We start from the raw sequence: 23,483 nt of genomic DNA on the forward strand, positions 1-23,483 counted from the left end.
TTGTTGAGAACCGGTTCCCACTGTTTCAATTCCTTGGAATTGTTTGCCATTTTTGAAAACGATTCCCTTATCGATTCCAGTCGCCCCGAATGACGTCGCCCCGAATGACGTCACCACGTTGCGGAGCGTCATTTACCTGGCAGGAAACACAGCACCCAAGCGGCTCAAACGCTCAAAAGTTTGGTTATAACTTTACGAGAACGGATGACAACAGGGCAACTTGCAATACTTGCAAAGTAGATACTTCATTTAAGGGAGGAAACACTACGAATATGCAAAAGCATTTGCTCACAAAACACACGATAACCTTAAGTGAATGTCGTGTTTTTAAATTGCGCTCCACACTCGTGAATCTCAACCCAGCAGCAGCGGTAACGTTTGTACGTCCTCTCCCGTTAATGCGGCAGGTAAATAATCAACTAACAGTGCATATTATGTTAGTGCGATCTGCCTTATTACAAAACCTGCCATTACTGTGCATTTAGGTGACCATGATGAGAGAGACAGACCGAGTCTGGCTGGCGCTCGCTGGCAGTTGTCGCTGCAGTCTACCGGTAGCGTCTCCTTTCAGGCCAGGATAGACGAACGTCACAGAGCAGTGACTAAGTTTGTGGTAAAAGGCTTGAACCCATTTGCCACAGCAGATGCCCCCGATTTTTGGTAAGTGAATGTGTTTAATTGTAGGCAGGAACATTCTTATATTATATTCTTATTATATTATATTATATTCTTGTGTAATTGCTACAGAAGAATATTTATTTTATTATTTTACATTTACAATTTTTTTCCTGGGGACCCTGTGACACCCCATTGAAGAGCCGTAGGCTGTGGATCTCTTAAGATCTCACTGTTGGGTTTGTAAGGCCATGTTACTTCTAAATTTCTATCTTGTTCAAAGAGAAGATGTAAAACAAAGTTCTAAGCTAATCGACCTTAGTGTTCTCCTTTTTTAAAAAGAATCGATAAAGAATCGAATCGTTAAACAGAATCGAAAATGGAATCGGAATCGTGAAAATCTTATCAATACCCATCCCTAGTCAGGATTTATTAGCATAGCTCAAATAAATCAAAAGATATAGACCAAAAACAAACATCCTTTACAGAGGACATAAATGAATAGGCTTGTTCTCAGCAGGATATCGCCACGGTAACCTGTGCTCTGAGATTAGATATCAGCAGATACAAAATTACAGCCAACTGACAGATCAATTCTCTGGATTCTCCATTCAGATCCCTCAGACCCCTGTTTGTACTGTGAAATGAGCATCAGCAATACATACAGACACAAATTTATTCTAAACCCTAAAACCTTATACTGAATCTGCACACAGACTAACCCAAACTTTAAATTCTGTTTTTATATGAATTCTTTTCTCTAAAGAGTGTGAAACACCACTGAGTCCGCAGCTTAGAGAATCTAAACATTTGTAATAATGTTGCCTGAGTATCATTTGTTTCATTGAATATTATTTGTTGTCGTGGTTCCTATGTATACAGTGTGAGGGAGCCTCCTGACTGAGTTGTGGGTCACAGGGTAAAAATGCAGTGAGGTCAAAGGTCTGAGTGCTGCTGGTGACACCTACCTCTGGTCTGTCTCTTTGTGTGTTTACAGCATCCACGCTTAAACAGAAAGACTCCACTTCACATCCTGCGTAAGAGCAAACAGTAGTTACTTATAATACAGAAATGTTCCTTTTTAAATATACTAAATAAATATAATATTATGTTCACGCCCACTGGCAAGCCATTTTTAATATCTTAGGTGTTTTATTTTGATAAACATTTTCACAATATTTATCTTAAAGTTTACATCTAACTGCTTTTGATACAAGTTAATACAAGCTGAAATTTTGTTTCCACTGATACAACAAGAATAGAATTTAAGGACTCATGCATAACTGTGAATGTGTTAGAAGCTTTTTAATTTACAGAACTTACCGTAAGCCACTGGTGTCAACTTCAGTACTGTGTGCAAAGGGCACTTAAGATAAGGCAACTCATCTGTGGTGACAGAAAGTTATAGTAAGTTTCAGGTTCAGACTTTAAAAAGCATACTCTGATGGTAAAGTAAAAAAAACTTCAAACTACCTACTTTGAGTCCTTCTTACCTGCAGTCTTGTCCAGGAAATATGCAAGAACACAGCGCAAGACTGCCTGGTGACAAATCACCAAAACGTTCTCCTGTCTCTCCAACTCCATGATCACAGGCTCCAGCCGCTGAACCAGGTCTTCATATGACTGAATGAGGTTCGCAGATCAGTCACACTCTCAACTGTTTTTAAAACTCAAACAACCAAAAAACAACTAAAAAAATCCTTAAAAAATAAGTTTTATGCTCACCTCTCCTTTCGGATAGCGGTACCGGTATTTGTCTTGGTCTCTCAGGGCAAACTCCAGAGGGTAACGCTCTTGGATTTCCTCGTACATCATCTCCTCACACACGCCCTGTGGAAAGAGAGGAGGAAACATGTTCAGCATTTACGCAAATGTTTCCACAGAGGCTTTTGCACAGAAGTAAGGAAAACTTGAAGTGGACATACAGCGTCGATTTCATTGAGAGATTTCCACTGTTCGTACGACACTCCAAGGATCTCCGCGGTCTGGATTGTCCTCTTCATCTGGCTCGTCCACACTTTAAGATTTTTGATGTTTTGCTCCTGGAGGAAATTCCTCAGACGTTTGGCAAACTGGACAGCAAGAGAGCACCACAGAAGGATGCATTAGATCAACTCGGTGATTTGAAACATATGTGCTGCCATATTTTCTCTACATGCACAGACACTGACCTCTTTTCCTCTGTCAGACAAGCCCGAGTCTCCTCCGATGTGTCCTTTGATGTTGAGGTCGCTCTCACCGTGGCGACAGAGGTAGATGGAGCGCGGTGTGATGTGGATGTTCATCAAGTAGGAGACAATTCGGCTTTGGACGTGGTCAACGACACGGTTCACCAGGTAACGACGGCCCACGTCCATTATCTTTATGTAGGACAGATCCCTGAAACGAGACGCTCTGTTAATCACCTGTGAGCTTGAACTGATTTCATCCACTCTACTGATGGGTCACACTGTGAGAGGGTAGGGCTATCCTAAAATTTGACCCTCTCATGTAACTGCAGCCATGACCTAACTAGCAGATGTGCAGCTGATAAAGACAGAAACCCGCTCCATTGTGAAAAGAAGCAAAACAAGACCAGATACAAGATGGAGGTAAAATGTGCAAAATGCAAAAAAATTAAATAACTCTAGCTCCATTTGTTTTCATGACTGAAAGGAGAACTGCATCCCTGTTTCAGAGCCTACTGTTCAACATCTACATACATCAAACCTAATGTTTAACTCATGTTGCAAGAAATCCAGCTGAAAATCCAGCGCTTTCATGTTTTGTATGTCGTCACCTGTCGAGAACCTCATCCAGAGGCTGGTAGGATGACTCATAACACTTTATTCTCTTCATGAAGTCCTTGATGGCCTCATCTGAGTTGCAGTCAATGTAGTCTGGGTTTCCCAGCTTAACTTGCTACAAAGAGGAAACACAAGGAGAGGATTTGAGCAGACGAAACAAGGAAGGGGAAGTTTGCTGCCTCATGCTGACTCTCTCTGTCTTGGTCTGCAACCTCAGTGAAGTCCTTCGTAATTAGTTTAAAGTCTAAGCTTGGTTCAAGACTCATTCGCAACAACTAAACAACCATTCAGGCGAGCATCCTTGTTTTCTGAGTCCCATCCACACCTCGATCATGATGTGTGTTTTCAAAAACACCAAGACAGCAGCACTCTAAAAAGCTCAACACGAAGCTTCAAAACTGGACTTCACTAACCAACTGGTGATGCTACAGCAGCTACATCCATCTTTCATATAAAGTCTATGTCTGCAACTCAGTTCTGATGAACTTTAAAGCTAAATTTTCTCTTGATTTTTATTTTGGACTCAGCAGCCAATGTTTGGGGAAGTATATCAGAAATTTTAAAAGTCCTGTTTTGATTCTACTGGATTCATTGAAAGGAGACAAAGCTTACCACTATATTTTGGGCAATGACCTCTGGGTCTTCACACACAGACTCCACGAAAAATACCTGAAATGACAAGAAAATACAGCTAACTTTGAGGTCACCAATCCAAATTTTAAAAAAAAGAAAAAGAGAGTACCATCTTGCTTTAAACATACCTTGTATCCATTCTGCTCAGCAAACATGATGATGGTCCTTCTTCTGTCTCTTGTTGTATTAGTGGCATCAAAGACCTGAAACAACATGGAAAAACAAGCATTATGCAGCCGTTCTATATGCTTCTGTGTTCTAGGATTACAGCAGACGTCAGGGACAGAATCAAGGACTCACCGCAACCTGTCCTCCTTCGACGCTCAGGTACTGCCGTACATCATTAAGAGCTAACAAAGCGCACTGACTGTGGAAAGACACGAGAGATTTTTACATTTCAGATTTGTACTGGGATTATTCTAGGTCTTTGTTGCATTCTTTTTTACATCGTGAAAGAAAAATGTATTATTTTATACATGAAACCAAGCTGTAGCGGTTAATCCATGTGCCAACAATAGCTGAAAGCTACCAGGTTTTCAATCTGACCGATCAACCCAGCAGGTAATTTCACAGCTCCTCTCTTCAACACATGGGTGAAGTCTGGTGGAATGGTTGGAATGAAACTTTGCATGACATCCAGAAAACCATGTGCAGACTCACCGTCTGATTTTTAGGCCTTCTTCATTGTCTGGACGGAAAAACTCAAAGGATTTGTAGATTTTCAGGCACTCCCTCCGGTACTGGCCAACATTGAACTCTGTTGAGAGACGGCTGTCATGTTTACACAGAGCAATGTTGGTTGTCACTTTATGCATGATTTTAAGGAAGTGGCTCCTACCTTTCGTTGGCACGCCTATCCAGTTTAAGTAGCGTGTGAGCTTCTTTGAAATGTAGGTTTTCCCTCGGGCTGGAAGTCCAACTGTCACAATGAGGGTCGGGCAGTTTGTCATGCACACTGACAGAGACGGAGAGACAAAAGAACCTAAATTTGAAAGCTTTTCACGTATTTAATTTGGTGATCAACAATAATTCACACCAATTAGTCTAGAGGGCTTTTTTGGAGAAAAAAAAAAACCCTTTTTGTAACAGTTATATGCACTGCTACAGAATAAAGATGAGGTAAAACAATGAGACTGCTTAAAAATGCAAGCCACGTGCTTCAGACTAAAATCCTTCATGTGCATTTTATATTCGCCGGGCTCTATGAGAGCTGGGGGCCAGCTCCGACATGTCTGAGACAGGCCGAGATCAAGAAAAAATGACAATTAAAAGTGCAGCTAAAAACAAGGCTGTGAGGAGCACATAAATTCAGACAGCAGAACAGAAGCCTACATGTTTCCTTAATAGCTAACCAGCAGCACATGAGTCATTCCTACTATTCGGTGCCATTTCAGTGTGATCACTCTTCATCAAAAAATACAAAATTTTGAATTATTTTAACATTTCATCTAAAAGAGGGATTTTCAACCTATAAGAAAAATGTATTGGTCCAGCTAAGGATATTATATTATAATATTTTTTTAAATCAAAGTCTTTACCCATGACGTGCCAAATGTCCACCCTGTTACAGGACATTCAATTTTCTATTAATAACTGTTTTGAATACACAGTTATAGTAATATTTACATTTTCTAAAAGCTACAATGTCCCTTTTTAAAATCTGCAAGGAAATTTCATGTTACAGTGCATAGCAATAACAGGGGTGACGGTAACAGGGGGGAGATTTTATGTTAAACTTAGCCATTACTACTAGTATGATGAACAACAAGCTAGTACATGGTGACCACTAAGAACCATTTTTAACATGTTTATTAGCCATATTATAAAAATTACAAAAAAAAAATTGTTTCCACTATTAATAAGCGTAACAGGTTGGACGTGTTATGCTTTGCCACATTACAAAATCTTGCTAAAACATTGAAAAAAGGGTTGATTAAAGAGTGGTACTTACTCGTCTTCTTCTTGAAAGTTTTCCCTCCAAAATATGTTACATCCGGGAGTGTCATGTGACTAAAAGAATAATCAGGAGATGTGTTCTATGGAATTCTTATCAGAGTAACAGGGGTGACAGTTGATTCAGGGACACAACATTTTTTAAAGATTTTAAGTATTAAACATGCATTAATAATAAAAAAGAACATTTGATGAGGAACATTAGAAATAAGCCAATCCAGAAATGATGAAAAATTTAGATTTTTTTTTTTTTTTAAGTTATATTTGTAACTGAAGTCGAGCAAGCATGACTGGGGACATAGTACTTTAGTGACTTGTGCTAAAATAAAAGTAATTTACTTTTAATGTATTTATCCTGTGTATATATCAATGTGTTCTATGGTAGAGGGGGGTTAAACATACAAGAAAATGGTTTAGAAATAAGCATTAGACAAGTTTTACACTAAATATACCATATTATGTCATTAGGACTCAAATGGCACCGAATAGTAAGAATGACCCACATGCTGATTAATTAGGTGGGAAAATGCCAGGTTTGTGCTCTGCAGTCGCAACAACTCAGACTTGGCTGAAATTCAGCTGGACCACCACAAAGGTCTGCTTGTTACAGCCCCAAACAAGTGTTTAAATTAAAGACTTAAACTAGCAATTTCCGTTTTTCTTCTGTTACTAATTACTTTTTTGCTGTTATTTGTTTGTATAGTAAAAAAAACCAAAAACAAACCTGCTTATGCAAAAAAAGAAACATCCATAGGAATATCTTTAAGTACTGAGACAGTCCCACACATCAAATACATTTGAGATAAGGAAATTTAGACTGATGTCTAAGGAGACTCATGCAGCATAATATTATTACATGGTCACTGATGTGTGTTATGCCAAAACGGGACTGGACTAGCTATAGCTTTTTTAACTAAAACTAAAAACAGCTCTGGGGAAGGCAGACAATGACTCAGCAAAAAAAAAAAAAAATTAAAAAAAAAAGAAAAGAAAAGAAAAGTGAGAGAGAAAATCAGACACAAAACCAAGCACCCGGGTCACATTACAGGACAGCTGCCCAGTGTTACACCTACAAGATAAACTAACATAAGGAGTAGACCTGTGTAATCGGATGCTAAGCTGATTCAGAATCCCACTCCCTGCATGTGATGTCAGGAGAAATATGGACCAGACAAGATGCGCCTGATGCAACATTACCGAGCACGCAACATCTCAACCAGCCGTGCGTAATGTGATAAGTTCAAGCACAAATCTGACCATTAAACGTGCAAAACAGAACAAAAATGAGAGAGACCAGAGACGAGATCATATCCACAGATGAGTGAAATCGCATCTCCGACACACATCCTTTGCGCACTTGACGACCTGCTGCATCTTACCGCGTCTATCAGCGATGTGGCTGTTTTTGCACGGCATCCAGATCTTCCTGAGCGGGTTCTGGGTGAGCTCCCGCGGGTAACCCTCCACCATAAACTCTTGACTGTCTATCATCCTGGTTGTTGGGTCATTTACGTTACCCTCCTGAAAACAAACTGAGGCGGTGGGCTTCAGCCTGGCACTGAAATTCTGCAGGGGGGTAGATGTTATATATCAGCTGAGGAACAGCAGTTTCCCCATCACCGTAAGGACTGGATACTGAGCGCAACGGAAAGCGAGGGAGGGAAGAAAACAAAATGTCCCGGTACAGGTTGTAACGATACTTCAGTCGTCTTTTCCCCCATGTTAGCGTGAATTAATGTATTTACATATTTCACGTGACAGTATTATCCCAGGTGCTTACATAAAAACTCCCACCATGATTTTGCGTATGGAAGTCTGATTAAGAGCCCCAACTGAGTTTGAAGAATTCAAATGCAATTGTGTTAATAACAGACAAAATACTCCAAAGACATTATAATGTTTACCCAAATAATACTCAATCAAGCAAATACTCAATTCACTCCAGGGTCATATAAAGTTCAATGCTTTTATTGACCATTTTGTGTTTTAAAGTCTTGTGAAGCATTTTTCTTAGCGTCTTGTGTTGAAAATATCACAAGCATCCACCATCTGTAAAATAAATAAATGAATAAATAAAAATAAAAATCCACGAAAACGCGACTGTTTACAAGTTACCGTAATGACTCGTGAACTACGTACGTACGATTCGAAGACGCTAAGTGAAAAACAAGTTTTAGGCGTTCACATGAAGCACACATGGGCAGTGAATGCAGCAAGAAATTGAGCCAATCAGAAATGGAACGAGAAGCCCAGCAGCCAATAGCAGAGGCGCATTGGCAGGAAAGAAGGGCATGCGGACTACTGGGAGCTCAGCTCAACATCATCGTGAAAACCATGGAAGCCTCAGCTTTACACGACCCAGTCACGGGCCTCACTGATCACACATGCTTCATGTGGCAAAAGTTGCCAGCAAAGTAAGATACAGCAGAAACTCCCGTCTGATAGATGTAAATATTTTTTTAAACAAAAAATGAAACTGGTTAATAAACACGAATATAGTGTATAGTATAGTATTAGTGTTTGACAAATTATAGTAGTTTATTTTTACCGTTATATAAAATGATATAAGAAAAGCCTAGGGGTTTCTGAATAAAAACGATAAAAATAAAATAAAAAGCGGGGAGAATAACAATAACTATCCTCATTTTTACTTTTTAAACACACATTTACAAATAGCTTTAAAGTCTGTCAAAAAACATGTATTTACCACCCCAACATATAGTAGTACATAAACACGATTCAAGCATAAGTGATTGTAACAGTTGGTGAAATGTTAGTATTTGACCACTAGGCGGAGCTCTTGTAATGATAATGTAACTAACGCATTTTATTTTGTATGTTTTATTTTTGTGTTGAGCATGTTAACATTTTCCTTTTTTGCCTACCGGATTGGTGTAAAGTTAATTTGATACATGGAAAGTAACCAGTTAATTTTGTAAGTATAAGGTAAGGGCAGAGGTCACTTCCTGTTTTGGAAAAAAAGTCAGAGAAGCTGCGCATGGTGACGGTCTAGCCGTGTAAAAAAGTCAAGCTAAGAAAGAAGAAATAAGCCCTAAGTTCCAGTTACACCGGTTTGTCTACTTGCAGGCCAAAGTGGTATGTTTGTTTATATTTTGTGAATTTTATATTGTAATATGTTTTAATGCTGAAATATAATTTTCTTGTACATTTGTATTCACCAGTTCTACGGTGTACCTGTACGTTAAGAGAAGCACAGTAAACATCAGTAAAGAAGAACTCTCGTGTCTCTCGTGTATGTGTACAAGCCGGCATAGTGATTACTTAGCCAAACGTAACAGGCCAAGGATTTAAGGAAATGGTAACCTGTGAAAAACTAGTTCTCAGCAGTCGTTTTAAACAAAACATTGATTCAGCCAAACTGATATAAAGAGGAAGGCTTTTCCAAAGTTTAAGCCCCACAACTTCCAAAGTGTAGTCGCCTCTGGATTTAAAATAAGAGCGTGAAAGAGTTAAACAAGAGAGGCCGACGGTTGGAATAAGGCCTTAGCAGCTTTGCGTATTTAGGCAGGAGCCTGGTTTTTTACTGAGTGACAGTAAAGACTGAGCTTGACAAGAATGAGCTTGAAGACAGGAAAATAATTCCAAGATTAGCTGAGGATTTGATGTTTCTGGCCAATGCGTTGACCGACCGCAAACAGAGTCGAACACAAGCACCTCAGTTTTGCCAGACAATTTAAAGCCATCAATTAAGTGGTGAAACAGTCACTGAGGTAGGGTTTGCAGCTGAGCTGTGTAACATTACCATAGCTACAGTAAGAAATACCACAAAAGGCACTAAGTAGATGGCCCGGGGTAACATATACAGCAACAGTCCAATACTCATATGTCCACTTCAGCTCAGTGCTAACACAGAGACAGACATTATTGTGTTATACTGAAAAATAAGTGTGTTGTCTTAAAAACACAAATACTTTAAAAAGCTACAGCAATTATGTAACAATGTAACAAATTCCTGTTCAAATAGGATAAGTTTATATTCTCATCAGATCGAAGTCATCACATCTAAAATGCATCTAAACCAAGAGCTCGGGTCTGAGGAGGATAACTTACATGGACATGGACCAACACATCGTCACATTTCTCTCTGTTTCTCAAAAAAAAGCAGATTAATTTTCTGTTAGGTAGGTGTGAATCAGTTATTTGCTCCCACTTGTAGTAAAGTCTACCATGCATCATAAATAAACTGAAAATAAGTTGGGTAAAAGTCAAAGTCAGAAGCCACAATGTGCTTGCTTGACAGTTTTTATGTCTCAAACAATAAATGGGAACCTGTGAGAAAATGCAGACGGCAGCACAAACCTGCAGAGGCAGGAAAAGATCAATCCTGCAGCCCCAGATTAAACTCAGTGACAAATTTAGATGAACAGAAGACTCAAATTGCACTTTTAAGTAATAAGTGAGTCATGTCAGTTCAATAACATCCTGTAATCATCGTTTATCCTCAATGCTGACAAGCCCAAACATAATACCAAGGTTCTGACACCAGAGGGCGCTGTGCTTCACCAAAGCAGGCCCTACAATGAGGACAAATCAAATCAAATCAAATCAAATCACTTTTATTGTCACATCACATGTGCAGGCACACTGGCACAGCACATGCGAGTGAAATTCTTGTGTGCGAGCCCCACAAGCAACAGAGATGTGCAAACACAACAACACAAACGAGCAAAATACAAGAATGGCCAACCTGAAACTAATAAATATATGTACAATATATAATAGTGTATGCATTTCTGGATGTGTATACTAAATATTTTCCTACGTGTGTGTGTGTGTGTGTGTATACACATTTTTACAAATTAAATAGTAAAAAAAAAAAAAAATAATAATAATAATAATAATAATAAAATATATAAAATATACAGAGTTGAATATGTGCAAAACAAGTGGCATTTATATACAGTGTGGAGTGCATAATGTTAAAGTTCCAGTAGTGGAGGTGAGGTGTCTATGACGTGTTCAGCAGTCTGATGGCCTGATGGAAAAAGCTGTCTCTCAGTCTGCTGGTACGGGACCGGATGCTGCAGAACCTCCTTCCTGATGGAAGCAGTCTGAACAGTTTATGGCTGGGGTGACTGGAGACTGGAGACAAATCTGTAAGGAGACGTTTATAGTGTCACCAGAGGTCATTAGGCAAAAGGTCAGCAGGCAGGAGTGTCTGAGAGCAGTCAGCATGTCAGTAGCACTAATCCCATCAGCCTTTCACTTCAGGGCTTCAGGAAATCAACAGACATGCTCAAACATTTGGCTTTCTAAGCAAATAAAAGCACTCAAGCATGCATGCTACAGCCTAGGGAGGCTTTTAGGGACAGTAAAAGTTATTCTTCAATCACTCAGAGTCTGAGTTCTTGGAAAGTTTGTGTCAGTTTAATCTGTTGAATGGCACAAACAACACAAGTGACATATCTGATAAATGTAAATTATAAATGAATAACAAATACATAATGTCCAGTAACGACTATATAAATTAGTCTTTAAATTCATCCTGCTAAAATACAGCATCTAATGACCTGCAATGACCCGAGACATTTGACCTTTTCAATATAATCCTTAACAAACTCTTTGTATGTATGTATGAATATTTGGTATATGTACAAGTTCTAAGTCTACTCCTCTGCTTTCATAATTTCTTCCACAAAAAACATCTCAGAAGATCTCTAAGTGAAAAGTATCTGGATTTGAAACTCTGTTCATGTGGGCTGCAGACAAGAGCAGATGGCAGTCCTGTTTCTGGGCCACTATGATCCTACTTTCCCTAAATATAGGCTTTGACCCGCAGCATCATTTAGAGGAATATGTAACAGATTCCAATCTAATGTGGGCCAAAGTTCACCCCGAATTTACACAACCAGTGCCAAACAGCAGCCTTTATAACCCATATTTCACGTGGATTGCTTTGGTTTGAGAACACTTTCTTTCTGTCTTCTTGCTCGAAGCAGCTTGTTTGAGATGGCTTTGAAATCTGTTAAATACACATGAAACCGTCCTGCAAACCGAATATGATCCAAATTAAGAGTGATGGAATAAAGATGACCTGGCCTATTTTCAATCCCTGCGGCTGAGGCATTCCCTGATTTCTTTCCTCCCTCAGATAGACTCCAACACCACCATCTTTGGACTTGCTGGGTAGTCGTTGTTCTGCTCTGTAGCTCGTGGTGAGCTTGCAGATTCTGGTTAGAGTTTCCCCTCCTGCACCAGCACAACAAGGACTGTTATAGATATCTGCAATCCAACACGGTGGAGTCTGAGTTGGTCTGCAGGCAGATGCACTGGAGGGGTAGCTCAAGGTTATCAAGTACCACCATGACAATAAGGAAAAGCTGATTGGGAGTAACAGACATTTTAAAAATACAAAACACTCATATTTAGCACCTTGAAATGTTGACGACCACTGAGGAGTTACCTTATGTCACTGGATGTGTGTTGTGCATCAAGCATCATACAGAAGAAAAATGATGTTCACTCCATAACCGAATATCATTGTAGGCCCGGTTATTTTACCTCTACACATCAGGACCTCGCTTCCTGCTGACCATGTAAAAAACACGCATTCATTAGAGAACATGACATTGTAGATGAAATTGATCCCAGGCTGTCCCAATGGTTTCACTGTTTAAGAGGTAAGCTGGAAATTCTCAATGACCATTATCAAATTCCTGTTCGGGTACTTTTACTCAGTGTTTGCCCTTCTGGCTCATTTTAGACTGTAGGAAATTGGCAACAAGATAATCCTAAAAAGACAGAGTTTGATTTTCGGACTCATCTGAAAGGATTTGTCTACACTGCTGAGTGATAATGCCTGAAGCTGTCAAGCTATTAAAAGTCTGTGGTCTTGTCTGCTTTATTAAGCATTTGATTCCATTTTGACTCCGATAAAGGACTGAAAAATCACACGAAATGTTGCTCACAATTTCCTGTGTTCAAGGTGATTGAAATTCCTTTTCAATCACCTTTAAGCCAGCAAAAATCAGCAAATCTTCACAGCAGAGAAGCTAAAAATAGAGCCTTTTTATTGTTTCTGCTTTTCAAATATGCTGCCAATGTGCTGCTTTTGTCAATTAACACAGATTAAAAGAGTAATATCTTTGTAACTAATCTGTATGAATGGTGTGACCCAGAATCATTTTGTCGGTTCATACTTAATTAAATAGTGTGCAGAACAGAGGAGACGTTTCATCCGGGGGTGATTAACAAAGACCAAGTAAGGCACATCAAAAACACCTCCAACGACCTTGAGGTTGAATTCTCTCACATGCAAAAACAGCAGCTAGATTAGAGCACTGTGGAGCTGCACACTCAGTGCATAAACATGACACAGCCTCAGCCTGCATCAAGCCTTCGCTGCAAGTCTGTGTGAGCGGGTGAACTTTCACCTAGATATAGAGCAGACGGAGAGAGGGAGGGCAGGAGGGAGAGGGAAGTGCAGGGACAGTGAGACCAAGCCTTTAAGAAGGGACTAGAGGGATTTAGAGCCACAATCTGGAGGATATGAAAATGTCCAAATATAAAGATTTTTTTATGGTATTTTATTACAGAGAGAAGGATGGTGAAAGAAGGCGGTCTTATTGCAGCGTCTGAGGCAGCCTCTGAGCCCCAGAGATAAATATCCTGCGGGAGTTACAGCTATTGTGGCTAAACATAATGATATAATCTGTTAAGACTCTGCTGCACATGCTGGAACATATTCCTAGCCAATCTGCAGTTATAACCACATATTGGTGCTCATGACTAAGACAACTCAGTGCCTTTCCAACCCTCCACTCTGAGTAGCAGTGATTATTGTTAAACAGCAAGGGCAGCTTAATATGCACATCAGCTGCCATCGCCACACTAAACAGCCCCCTCAGTATAAACAGATCAGCTGCACACAGATAGACTGACTCCAGTATGATTTTCCTGTTTTTCTGCCCAGCCCCACCTCTCTCTGTGTACTCTGTGTCTATGCATAATAAGGACAGCCAGTGAAGCACGTCTCCTCACCAGTGCAGCCTGAGCTCTGCTCATCCCTCGTACACCTGCCACAGCAGCTCAGCCTGCACACATTTAAACCTCCGTGACCACAGCTGCGAAAAAGAACGGCAGGAAATCTGTGTACCTGCCTGCATGGTGTCTTATGCAACGTTAAACAGACTCATCGGGATACGTGACTAATAGAATTACATAAGAGCCTGTTCCTATAGTAAATATAAACGTTGTATTATATGGGACATAGCATTAGAACTAGGCCAAGTGCCGCTGTTATGCACAAGTGCAAACGAGTAATGGAGGAACAAGAACAGCAAGCAGAAGTAAACAGAGTAGTAAGCAGTGAGTGACAAAACCTGAGCGTCTGTTTAGACTTTGAAATCTCTTTTAGTCCTTGTGCACCATCCCCTGCTGCACAGCACGTGTTAATAAAATGACTTCACAGGAGGTGCTTTTGGAAATCATCGAGTTACTGCTAATAAAGATCCACACGTCTCTGAGACCCTGGTGTAACAGCAAGAGTGACGTTTTCTTATAACTGGTTAATGGATTACAAACTTATGAAGCCACGTGGGAGAGGACAAAGCTACCCGGAGGTCATAGTGAATGCAAGAAGAGCCAGACGTTCTCCTTTTACCAGTATGCTCATAATTATCTCCTAACCATCAACTTTTTCAAGTTTGAGCAGTGCCAGATCAACGGCCAGCTCCAGAAATGTATCAGATATTCCCGAATCACAGCCCAGGCAGTAATAGGGATGAGTCTGGGGCGTGATGTTTGACACATAACTACTATGACCCTGTGATAACAGTGTTTACAAGTCTCTGCTCTCCTTCCCATGGCTGTCAGCTGCGTGCAGCTAGCTAAGCAACAGCTGCAGCGACTCTGCAGGAAGCTGCTGCCAAAGCGCTTAAAAAGTAACAAAAATCCATTATTTACTGCAACACATCTGAAAGCAGTCGTCTTTTACACATTTCCTAGGCTTGCCCCGCAGTCTGCCTCTCTCATTTGCACGGCTGAAAGCGCTGACAGCTCCGGAGCAAGCCTACGTGACACACACTTGTTTACTTCATCCGCCCGTTAGCCCAGCTGCTCGCGTACAGCACACTCTGTACTCCGTGCCAGCGAAGACTCGCGGCAACGTCACGTACAAAGGAGCAAATAACGAAAAATAAAAGACAGGACTCAGCGTCCTACCTGGCCTCTCCTGCGCGTTTCGTAGAGTGTAGGAGCCTCTCATGATCCCCGTTTTAAAAGCCTCTTTTTCCAAGCTTGGTGAGCGCAGTACGCTTAGAGCAGCTCGGCCACTCAAATGAATGAAGCGACTCAGTCTGCGGGAGCGTGCGCACACCCACCTCTCTGCGTTAGCGCTCATCCACTTTCATCCCCACCTCTCCACGAAAAAAGACTTCTAAGAATGCCTTAACCCCATTTCATTTTCTTCTTTTGAGATTTAGAAATATAGTATCATGGGGGAGGCGGGGGGTCATTAGAAACACCGCTTCACATTGGTTTAAATATCTGTTTGCATGAGGTTATTCCCAAATCTCCTTTTTAAAAACACTGGTCCACAAATAGCACATGAAAAGCATCTAAAACAAAAAGTTAAGATCACTGAAAAGAACAGAGGGGGTTTTACCTTTGCGATTGACTGAATTACTTACCACACTCACCTGTTTGTCGACTTTGACCTTGGCCTTTACACTGTTTATGTCTGGATAAGTAAAGTCAGATTTTACTGAATTGTAAGCAAACTGAGAGCAGGCAGTGCTGTTATAGTACAGGACAACAGAGCTTCCATATCTTGTCTATAATGCATGCTCCACTTTGTTTATTCTTTAGGTTCCACCATGGGTGTATATTAAAGCACTTAAAAAATACATAAAACATTGCACCCCACAGAAATCTGAATTTTTAAAAACATAAACATTACAGTCATGACAAATGTTATACAGAAGACAAGTAAAACATACACTTTCAGCTAGATTTCCAGAAAAGAAACTAAAGCAAAAGAGTGGTTAAAAATTCATCTGTTTCTTCACTTATCTTTATATTGCTGTAGGCTACATTTAAGGAAGCTGGGATTTACGTTGGGAAGTGAAAATCTGGCCCTTCGTTATCTAATTTAGTGACATCTATGACTCTAAACTAAGACTTAGCATACTGTACTGATATGATGGCATTTTAGATTTTTTTAAATGCACAATGTGGCTTTTCATTTTATCACATTGCCTTATGGCAATTTAATCTGACCACTGCTTTGTTTGACAATCAAAGCCAAAAAGCCGCATCTTTAACTACATTTACAGTACAAGCTGACTTCCAAGATCTCTTAAAAGAGTCCGTCATTGGTTAGTATTAGGAATAGTAACAGTAGGTTCTCCATCTTCGCTGTTGCTTTGCTGAAGCATCCGTTTTTCTTTGAACGCTTCTCTCAGTGCAGCCAGGATTAAGTCGCCTGTCTCTGTTGATTTTCGGGAGCCAGCCTAACAGCACAAAACACAAAAGTTTGTTCAGCCCACCCACTGTGTACAAGTATGGATGCTCAATTAAATCTTTTCCTCTTACATTTTTGAAACTTGCACTCTTTCTGATCCTCTCTGCAGGAGCTGGCAGAGGGGGAGCTGGAGAGAAAGGAATCGGAGTGTTTGTCTGACTCTTGTCTACCGTGTCCATGTCCTTTGGTGTTTGTTGAAAAGTGTTGCTGTCTTTGATGGAAGGGACCGGTGGCAACGGGCCCTTCTTCAGATAGATGGAAGCCCCTGCAGATCTTGGCAGTGTCTGAGAGATTGGGCCTATGTGCATATGACAGAACACTATCTTAAAAACATACACAATAGTATTTTTCCTGAAACTGAAACGTAAATAAATATTTGCACATTCTAATAAACTTTACGGGATATAGTACCTCTGTTTCTCAGCTCTCTCTGCACAGCCTTCAGCCCTCCAAACTTGTTGATGATGCAGTCAACAGCTTCGGCAACGTCTTTGCCTTTCAAGTCTTCTTCAGTGAGTTTGGCCTGCATCAACAGCCTCCTCATAGCCGGGTCAAGATCCTTAAACTTCACCAAGCAGACACATTACAGGGAGTCATTTATCATGCTATTATTAATGACTAATAACAGCTTAACAGTTACCCCATTAACAATTCACTGTAGAGTTTGACATACAGAACTTGAAGCTGGGGGAGCTGCCGTGGAAGATGTGTCCATAGGGAGATCTTTCTCCCCATTCAAACTGTGCAATGGCTCAATTCTAAAGAGAACAAAAAAACACGAAACTGTGAACCACCTCTTTAACGCTCTTTCCTTCACTCTAAAGACACAAAGTGGTGCTATCTTTCTCACCCCAAATCATCAGCAGGTAGTTCCCTCGTTGAACTGCCCACTGCTGTCATTTCAATCATGCTGGTCATCTTTTCTGTAAATAAAAAGGTTGTGTTAAAATACGAGACAGGGCTGAGCCTTTGAGAGCATTTATACGTGTAGATGTTTGTTGTTATTCTAACCACAAGCAGCCTCCACGGTATGATGAAACTCCTCTGCCTCAGTCTCATTTGCAAAGTTGACGCCTACCTGGTAGTCCTGCGAAAACACAGCAAATCTACCCAAATCCAACCTAAAAGTGGCACTCTGATAATCATAAGGCACGCACCGATGCCAAAAAAGGATCACTTACATCTGCGGGGAAAGTATGGAAGAAAGCACGCGCTGCAGTGTACTTGAAGGGAATGTACATTTCCTGCTCCCACAGTAACTTGGCACGCTGTGTTTCAGAATGAGAGGAGTTGTTAGAGTTGCACAAGGAAAAGCACAGGCGCACCCATCTGGATGAGTCTTCCTATTGTTGCTGATGGAAACCTCAAAGTAGAGGAAACACTTCAAGCTGCCCCATGCTGTGCCATGTTGGAAGCAGCGTGCACGTTTCAGCGTATGTGCTAGTTTGAGTGGTTGGAGTGAATGTGAGCAGTAATGATGTTCTTTTTACCTTGACGCAGTATAAGCGCAGGAAATAGGAATGCATGGACGAATCCTCAATGAGACACACCACACCGCATTCTAAGCGACTCCAGCTTGGCCTCTCCCCTGGTGTACTTATGGCCTGTAGTATCTGTGCTACTGTAGATTTCATCAGCTGAAATAGACAGTAGTGGTCCAAAGTGCATCAATACATGATGTGCAATTTATTAAGTTATCGTACAAGGCACAGGCATGTTTATGTTGGTGTTAAATTTTAGAAAATGCCAATTTAATGCAACTTCCTGGTGTCTTTGTGTAAATGTCTCTTCAGTAATGATCTTGTGTAGTTAGCTTTGGTTTGTTTTTCTGATATTTTGCATTAACCCTGTCCTTAAGACACTGTGTGCCCGTCCTCCTACACAATCACTTCTTTAATGAGTAACATCCGATTTTAAAAAAAGAAATCATTTACTTTCGAAACCAGCTCACGTTTCCTGACTGACAGTAACCCTTTGAGTCATTCTAGTTTCATTTTACAGCAAAGATGCTGCTCCTCAGAGACTGATGACCTCTTTTCCATTTAACTTCTTTCTGTTGTCTCAATTAAGTAATAGTGGACTACTTTTAAGCAATCCTGTAGTTTAACTACATTTTGTAATACCTTTCTGGTTGTTCAACTACATTCAATTTTGCGTGGTGATTCAAATAGAGTAGCTATTGTTTTTTAAATAGTTTTTGTGCACTGAAATGACGAGACATGCAGAGGAGGGATAGTGGCTATATTAGACAAAGGATGCTAAAGATAGAGCTACCATGCAGGAGGGGAAAAGGAAGCTCTCAGAGATGCACTGAGCACTTCTTCACTCCACTGACCTCTTTTCACTGCCCACGTGTTTATATTACCACTGCAGCATGCCATTGCCTTTTTGTCTTCTCTCTCCCTTAGTCTGTGTTTTGTCCTGCCTCCCTACAATCTCTTTTCTTTTCTCTTCTCTTACCTCTCAACCCCCAGCTGGTCATGACAGATGGCTTTCCCTCTCTGAGCCTGGTTCTGCTCGAGGTTTCATTCTGTCAAAAGTACATTTTTTTCTTCTCCATGTTGCAAAATGCGTGCTCATATGGGGTTGCTTGATTTGTGGGGTTTTCCGTAATACTGTAGGGTCTTTAATTTACAATTTAAAGCACCCCGGGGCAACTGTTGTTGTGATTTGGGGCAATATAAATACACCTAAACTGAACTGAATACTGTAATATAGTGTAATTTGACCTGCGTTACACCTCTCTTCCTCTAACCCTGCAAAGGCCCAGGCAATGTATACATCAGGCAGATAACCATACACACTTGACCTATGTGTAGTGCATGTGAAAAGTGGTGGAAGCTGCTTACTGTCTGCAGAATGCAAAATCCAAACCTCAGCCCTATAGATTTACCACTGCCTTAGGCAAATCCATGACAATGATTACCGCCACTAATAAAACATTTGTTTTTATTTGAGAGCTAATGCACTTGAGTAGAGACTTTGTCTTCTTTCAGATCATCACCACAGCTGATCTATCATTCTCCTCATCTGTCACAACAACGCTCTGCATGTCCTTCTTCACTACATCCATGAAGCTTCTCTACAGTCTTTCTCTTTTCTTCCTGCCTGGCAGCTCCACTGTCTACCGTCTCTCCTGTGCATGTGTCCAAACCATCTCTGCCTTGTTTCTCTAACCTTTTCTCCATTCTGGTCACTCCCAATGAAAGTTTAAGCATCCTCAGCTCTGCCACCTTCTTCTCCACTTCCTGTTTTTTTGTTTGTTCCACTTTCTCCACACCGCACATAATAGCAGGTCTAAGTCCCATATTGTAAACCTTTCTTTGCACTGCTAGCTATCCTGCTGTCACAAATCTCTCACCCCGTTCGTCTCCACCCACTCTACCCTGCCTGCACTCTTTAGTCTTCTTAAGCTGTACTAATCAACATGTTTTTCCTTTTCTTTTAATGAAACCAAACCTGGAACCTTGCACTTTTTCAGTGGCATTTAATGTGTCAGTTCATGTATATTAGAGTTTCTGTCGATTTTTGTTGTGATTTGAATGTTTTAGCATTATAAATTGTTATAATTGTCTTTCATTGTGGTGGAGGCATGTGGGTTTGGCTCAGCGACAGGGGAGGGGTGGAGCACGGGCTAGGCATTGTATAATTATGTCTCTTGTACTTGTGCAGTAGTACACTTGGGCCAGGTGTGTGGAGTGAGTATGGACGGGCAGTTGGTGAGGTTGTGTTAGCAGGTGAGTGAACTTAACGTTGTTTGGAAAGACAATTTTATTGTGAAAGCAAACACAAGTAATAAAGGAAGGAAGCACCATAAAAGAACCATCTGTACGTGTCTCAGGCAATCCACAATGGCAGTGACATGCTGCATCATAAATTACTGTCAGTAGTTTGTACTTCAAAATGCACTTTCAAAGCAGCTTTTTCTCACCACAGGCAAGTCAGCCTCATCCATACCACATAAAACATGGAATAACAAGACTGCAGACTACAGGGAGTGCAGAATTATTAGGCAAGTTGTATTTTTGAGGGATAATTTTATTATTGAACAACAACCATGTTCTCAATGAACCCAAAAAACTCATTAATCTCAAAGCTGAATGTTTTTGGAAGTAGTTTTTAGTTTGTTTTTAGTTTTAGCTATTTTAGGGGGATATCTGTGTGTGCAGGTGACTATTACTGTGCATAATTATTAGGCAACTTAACAAAAAACAAATATATACCCATTTCAATTATTTATTTTTACCAGTGAAACCAATATAACATCTCCACATTCACAAATATACATTTCTGACATTCAAAAACAAAACAAAAACAAATCAGCGACCAATATAGCCACCTTTCTTTGCAAGGACACTCAAAAGCCTGCCATCCATGGATTCTGTCAGTGTTTTGATCTGTTCACCATCAACATTGCGTGCAGCAGCAACCACAGCCTCCCAGACACTGTTTAGAGAGGTGTACTGTTTTCCCTCCTTGTAAATCTCACATTTGATGATGGACCACAGGTTCTCAATGGGGTTCAGATCAGGTGAACAAGGAGGCCATGTCATTAGTTTTTCTTCTTTTATACCCTTTCTTGCCAGCCACGCTGTGGAGTACTTGGACGCGTGTGATGGAGCATTGTCCTGCATGAAAATCATGTTTTTCTTGAAGGATGCAGACTTCTTCCTGTACCACTGCTTGAAGAAGGTGTCTTCCAGAAACTGGCAGTAGGACTGGGAGTTGAGCTTGACTCCATCCTCAACCCGAAAAGGCCCCACAAGCTCATCTTTGATGATACCAGCCCAAACCAGTACTCCACCTCCACCTTGCTGGCGTCTGAGTCGGACTGGAGCTCTCTGCCCTTTACCATCCAGCCACGGGCCCATCCATCTGGCCCATCAAGACTCACTCTCATTTCATCAGTCCATAAAACCTTAGAAAAATCAGTCTTGAGATATTTCTTGGCCCAGTCTTGACGTTTCAGCTTGTGTGCCTTGTTCAGTGGTGGTCGTCTTTCAACCTTTCTTACCTTGGCCATGTCTCTGAGTATTGCACACCTTGTGCTTTTGGGCACTCCAGTGATGTTGCAGCTCTGAAATATGGCCAAACTGGTGGCAAGTGCCATCTTGGCAGCTGCACGCTTGACTTTTCTCAGTTCATGGGCAGTTATTTTGCGCCTTGGTTTTTCCACACGCTTCTTGCGACCCTGTTGACTATTTTGAATGAAACGCTTGATTGTTCGATGATCACGCTTCAGAAGCTTTGCAATTTTGAGACTGCTGCATCCCTCTGCAAGATATCTCACTATTTTTGACTTTTCTGAGCCTGTCAAGTCCTTCTTTTGACCCATTTTGCCAAAGGAAAGGACGTTGCCTAATAATTATGCACACCTGATATAGGGTGTTGATGTAATTAGACCACACCCCTTCTCATTACAGAGATGCACATCACCTAATATGCTTAATTGGTAGTAGGCTTTCGAGCCTATACAGCTTGGAGTAAGACAACATGCATGAAGAGGATGATGTGGACAAAATACTCATTTGCCTAATAATAGTGCACTCCCTGTATAAGAAATTAATCAAGATATCTAATGTTCTCTGTTGTGCTGATGACACAGTTACATCTGTCTAGAATGTGTTAGTCAGGCTATACTGGCCCTCCTGGATCTGGATGTGTGTTCTTCACACTACAAATTTTCAGTTTAACATATTTCAGTTTTATCTACTGAGTGCCAGTTCACAACACCAGGCGCAATGCAGTTTGTGTGCATATAAACACAGGATACCATACAAGAACTTTATAGTGCCCTAAAAAGGGGTCATTAACCATTTACATGCCACTATAAAGGATGTATTTGTGAACTCTGGAAGTTAACCCTAGAATTTTGTTGGAGGATATAAAAGAATGTATTTTCTTCACTTTTGTGATTTTTTTTTCTCCATTTAGTATTTTTATGTTGCCAGTCACATGGCCATCTATGGCTGCACCATGAAGACGATGTCTTTCCTATCAGTGTCTCTGTTCTGGGTCTGCTCTGTGTCTTTTTTTCCCAAATTGTTTCTTCTTGGTAGTGATAATGTCAGTGTAACGTAATGAACTGGGAGAGCCTGTTTGTGCATAGCCTAATTTGATCTACACCAGAGAGAGCCGGCACAGTGCCTCTGTGTTTCACAACAGAAATGTTTTGGCCAGAACGAACACAGCCTCTACTCTCTAAGCAAAAGAAAACAGAGGGAAGGTAACAAATACACCACAGAATTTAAAATTTAATTAAATAACTGTCTAAAGCCCTAACACTGAAAAAAAATTAAAAATGCCTCATTTATTTACTGCGGAGTGGTATTTAAATAATATTTAAATATTGTGGTTGATGCTCTGGGAACACAACGGTTCCAGACAAAACAAGCATCTGAGACTGCGGATGACAAGATTAGGCTAAATGTAAAACTAAAACAGCTCTAACACATGGCCCATTCATACACCAGGCTCCTTCTGATAGCAGCAGATGATAACATGAAAACAAGTGTGAGCATGAAATGATTCAGAGACATACATCATAGCACATCGAGCTACTACAGTAATATTATCATCATGTAGAATTTAACAGATGGTGGGGATGTGTTTTACCCTCTTAAAACACATTCAATTTTCTCAGCCTTGTTATTTATTTTTCCATCATATTTTTCAGCTGTTTTCATACAAATTAATAAAGTGTACCTTACACTGCGGCTCCAGCAGACCGATGAGGACGCCTTTCTCACGGATCGTCAGGAGGTCACTTATAACCTGACTTCCAGTAATCAGAGACAGAGCCATCACAGAGACTCCTGTTTTCCTCGCCTTACCTCAACCCTCTTAATCTCGCCTTTCCTCCTGTTCCAGATGCGTCTTCTTTGGACCTGTCCTGAACACACCACTTCCTGATCCTAACCATAGTTTGAATGGTAACGTTTCCATTACAGCATGTCATCATGCAAATTTATGGACGCCATGTATCCACTCAGTTTCGAGTAACCAAATGATTG

General features: G+C 40.7%; 2 protein-coding genes across 2 annotated transcripts in view; both read right to left on the reverse strand.

The window, feature by feature from the left end:
* The window catches only part of LOC146709585 (6-phosphofructo-2-kinase/fructose-2,6-bisphosphatase 4-like), a 49,542-nt gene extending 34,205 nt beyond the window's left edge, over nt 1–15,337 (reverse strand). Inside the window, exons 1-13 of the mRNA XM_085456626.1 lie at nt 15,171–15,337; nt 4,873–4,989; nt 4,695–4,791; nt 4,335–4,401; nt 4,163–4,237; nt 4,014–4,070; nt 3,395–3,516; nt 2,787–2,994; nt 2,541–2,687; nt 2,341–2,445; nt 2,109–2,238; nt 1,939–2,001; nt 1,584–1,648 (exon numbers count right to left, since the gene is read on the reverse strand). Coding sequence (XP_085312752.1) covers nt 1,584–1,648; nt 1,939–2,001; nt 2,109–2,238; nt 2,341–2,445; nt 2,541–2,687; nt 2,787–2,994; nt 3,395–3,516; nt 4,014–4,070; nt 4,163–4,237; nt 4,335–4,401; nt 4,695–4,791; nt 4,873–4,989; nt 15,171–15,213 — 1,296 coding nt within the window. The 5' untranslated portion in view covers nt 15,214–15,337. The remainder of the gene's footprint in view (nt 1–1,583; nt 1,649–1,938; nt 2,002–2,108; nt 2,239–2,340; nt 2,446–2,540; nt 2,688–2,786; nt 2,995–3,394; nt 3,517–4,013; nt 4,071–4,162; nt 4,238–4,334; nt 4,402–4,694; nt 4,792–4,872; nt 4,990–15,170) is intronic.
* Nucleotides 15,338–15,775: 438 nt separating this feature from the next.
* Nucleotides 15,776–23,483, reverse strand: LOC146709586 (actin nucleation-promoting factor WAS-like). The gene is made up of 9 exons (XM_085456633.1): nt 23,176–23,483; nt 17,961–18,107; nt 17,652–17,738; nt 17,482–17,557; nt 17,321–17,393; nt 17,144–17,228; nt 16,882–17,035; nt 16,542–16,768; nt 15,776–16,459 (listed from the first exon to the last, which is right to left on the reverse strand). The coding sequence occupies exons 1-9, from the start codon at nt 23,272–23,274 to the stop codon at nt 16,319–16,321; spliced, it is 1,089 nt and encodes a 362-aa protein (XP_085312759.1). The 5' UTR covers nt 23,275–23,483; the 3' UTR covers nt 15,776–16,318.

The sequence above is a fragment of the Copadichromis virginalis genome, linkage group LG5 (assembly GCF_057382275.1).
Source record: "Copadichromis virginalis isolate Kocher_CV1m ecotype Utaka linkage group LG5, C_Virginalis_male_GT1.1, whole genome shotgun sequence".
NCBI classification, from domain to species: Eukaryota; Metazoa; Chordata; class Actinopteri; order Cichliformes; family Cichlidae; genus Copadichromis; species Copadichromis virginalis.

Coding starts and splice junctions, on each gene's coding strand:
- LOC146709586 (XM_085456633.1), bottom strand. CDS start 23,274: ATGGCTCTGTCTCTGATTACTGGAAGTCAGGTTATAAGTGACCTCCTG. Junction 16,769..16,881: donor GAGAGAGCTGAGAAACAGAG/GTACTATATCCC, acceptor ATATGCACATAG/GCCCAATCTCTCAGACACTG. Junction 16,460..16,541: donor AGAGTGCAAGTTTCAAAAAT/GTAAGAGGAAAA, acceptor TTGTGCTGTTAG/GCTGGCTCCCGAAAATCAAC.